Below are 2,555 nucleotides of genomic sequence, written 5' to 3'. Positions count from 1 at the left end.
TGCATTGTATATTGATTTTTCTTCTTTGAGATCTGCAATCTTAATGATTTAGTAATCTAAAGATACTATTATTGTATGCTGTTTTTGCTTTATCTATTAAATAATCTTTGAATTCCTTTTTGTTTAGTTGGTTCATTTTAGATATGGAACATGAAACTCCTATTGTAAAATTCAAGGCTCATTTTCTCTTGATTTCACCTCTTAGCCTATTTTAACAGTTACCACTTGATATGCCTCGGTTAGTTTTTAGTTAAGGATAGTTCAATCATCTTTATTTTGCATTAAAGAATGAAGTTCAAATTAGTATTTCTTTTAAACAAAGGTACAATTCCATTAACAGAAATTCTGCTGTCAGGATAGAGTTTTCGATCAACACATAAAAGACATGAGGTGTCAAATTTAAAGGGTACTATGTGAATATTGCTGTACATGCTAAAAATTTGTAAATTGTTACTCTTTTATTTGAATACTTTTCCTGTTGTATGTATAATATTACTAATACTAAGAATTGATGAATTATGAGTTGAACTGAACTAAAATAAATAATTGAATCTTTTAGAAAAAAAATTTGTTTTGCTCTATTTTGTTCTGAATTACTTAAAATGCTTTATTGAATTTTTTTTTTTGTTAAATTTCTTTTAACTGAATGGTTGAATTTTTGTTGTGGCATTGAAGACAATTCTTGAATTTTTGTTATGCTAATATTTTTTTGTTTAGATTGGATTGTTGAACTTTGTTATTGAACTTAGATGGTTGTAATTGGCATTAAACATAATTTTGTAATTTTTGTTAAACTGTTAAATTTTTTATGTGATATTGAACTGACTTGTTAAATATTTGTTGTTTATTTTTTTTAATAGAAATGGCGGCGAATCAAGCTAATGTAAGTGAAAATCTGACTAACAATCCAACTTCTCAATTAAGAAGTACAACTGGAATTGCTTGTAAAAGAAAATTTGTTAAGAATGCTCTTGGAAGTAGAACTGATGTAGGATGGGAGCATGGGATATCTGTTGGAGAAGATGGGAAAAAAATACAATGCAAATATTGTCATAAGATTTTTTCAGGAGTTTATAGATTGAAACACCACTTAGTGGAAGCTCAAAAAGATGTTGGAGCTTGTACAGCTATTACTGATGAAGTTAAAAAGCAAATGTGAGATGTTGTGAGTGGGTTACAAGTGAATTTGATTAAGAAAACAAATATGGGTGGAGCAAGCCCAGCTGGAGCTGTTGCAGAAGGTGACACTGCTGCTGAAAAAAGAAAGGGAAAAGAATTGGAGGAAAACATATTCAAGAAAACGTGCATTAGTACTCAATCAACAATCAACAATATATTTAAGAAGAATTTGAGGGAGGAAGTATGTTTAGAGATTATTGTTTCTTTCTATAATAATGGTATCCCCTTCAACGTATCAAGGAGCGAGGAATACACCAGAATATTTAAGAAAGCTGTAAGATATAGAATAGGATTCAAGCCACCCTCCTACCATGAATTAAGGCTTCCTCTTTTGAAGAAACACATGGAACTTGTTCAACAATCACTAGAAGAACATAGAACATATTGGAAGCAAGTTGGTTGTACAATAATGACTGACGGTTGGACAGATAAGAGAAGACGGACCATCCTAAATTTTTTGGTTAATAGTCCTAAATGGACTGTGTTTTTGAAATCTATTGATGCCTCTCATATTACTAAGACAGCTGACAAAATTTTTAAAATGATAGACGATGTGGTTGAAGAGGTTGGTGAAGAAAATGTCATTCAAGTTGTCACCGACAATGCGGCTAATTACAAAGCTGTAGGAGAAATGCTAATGAAAAAGAGGAAAAAGTTATTTTGGACGCCTTGCGCAGCACATTGCACTGACTTAATGTTAGAAGACTTGGAGAAAAAAGCAACACTTCACAAAGACACGATTTATAGAGGTAGAAAGATTACTACTTACATATATGCTAGGACTGCTCTCATTTCACTACTACACATCCACACCAAAGGAAAAGATTTGATGAGGCCTGGTATGACCCGTTTTGCAACTTCCTACCTTACTTTGGGATGCCTCAATGACAACAAAGGTTCCTTAATAAGAATATTTTTTTTTCCCGATCAATGGACTTCTAGTAAGTTTGCAAAGACAAAAGATGGAAAAATAATTGCAAGTGTGGCGTTGGATAAGATGTTTTGGAAAGAGGTGGTGATTTGCTTGAGGGATACCTACCATCTTCTTCATGTGCTTCGTATGGTGGATTCAAAAGAAAAGCCGGTAATGGAGTTTATTTATGAAGAAATAAAAAATGCGAAGGAGAAAATACGAGGTGCATTTTAAGGAGTTGAGACAAGGTAAATTGCCTAACTATTTTTTTTTATTTTATTAATGCATGAATAATATTCTTTATTTTGTAACTAATTTATTAATTTTTCTATGTTTTAGTTACATACCTATTTGGGATATTATTGATGCAAGACAAGTGTAATTACCCGTGCCATGCACGTGATAAAATTAAAATTAAAATTTTAAGTTGTTTTGTTAAAATTAATTTGAATTATAATAATTT

General features: G+C 31.2%; 1 protein-coding gene across 1 annotated transcript; it reads left to right on the top strand.

Annotated features, from left to right (window-relative positions):
• Window positions 1-1,204: 1,204 nt before the first annotated feature.
• LOC112729725 (uncharacterized) lies at window positions 1,205-2,326 on the top strand. The gene has a single exon (XM_025779881.1). The coding sequence runs from the start codon at window positions 1,205-1,207 to the stop codon at window positions 2,324-2,326; it is 1,122 nt and encodes a 373-aa protein (XP_025635666.1).
• Window positions 2,327-2,555: the final 229 nt, after the last annotated feature.

The sequence above is a fragment of the Arachis hypogaea genome, chromosome 12 (genome assembly GCF_003086295.3).
Source record: "Arachis hypogaea cultivar Tifrunner chromosome 12, arahy.Tifrunner.gnm2.J5K5, whole genome shotgun sequence".
Classification (NCBI taxonomy): domain Eukaryota; kingdom Viridiplantae; phylum Streptophyta; class Magnoliopsida; order Fabales; family Fabaceae; genus Arachis; species Arachis hypogaea.
Note: the sequence above shows the minus strand (reverse complement) of the source record. Positions and strands in the feature narration are given on the sequence as shown.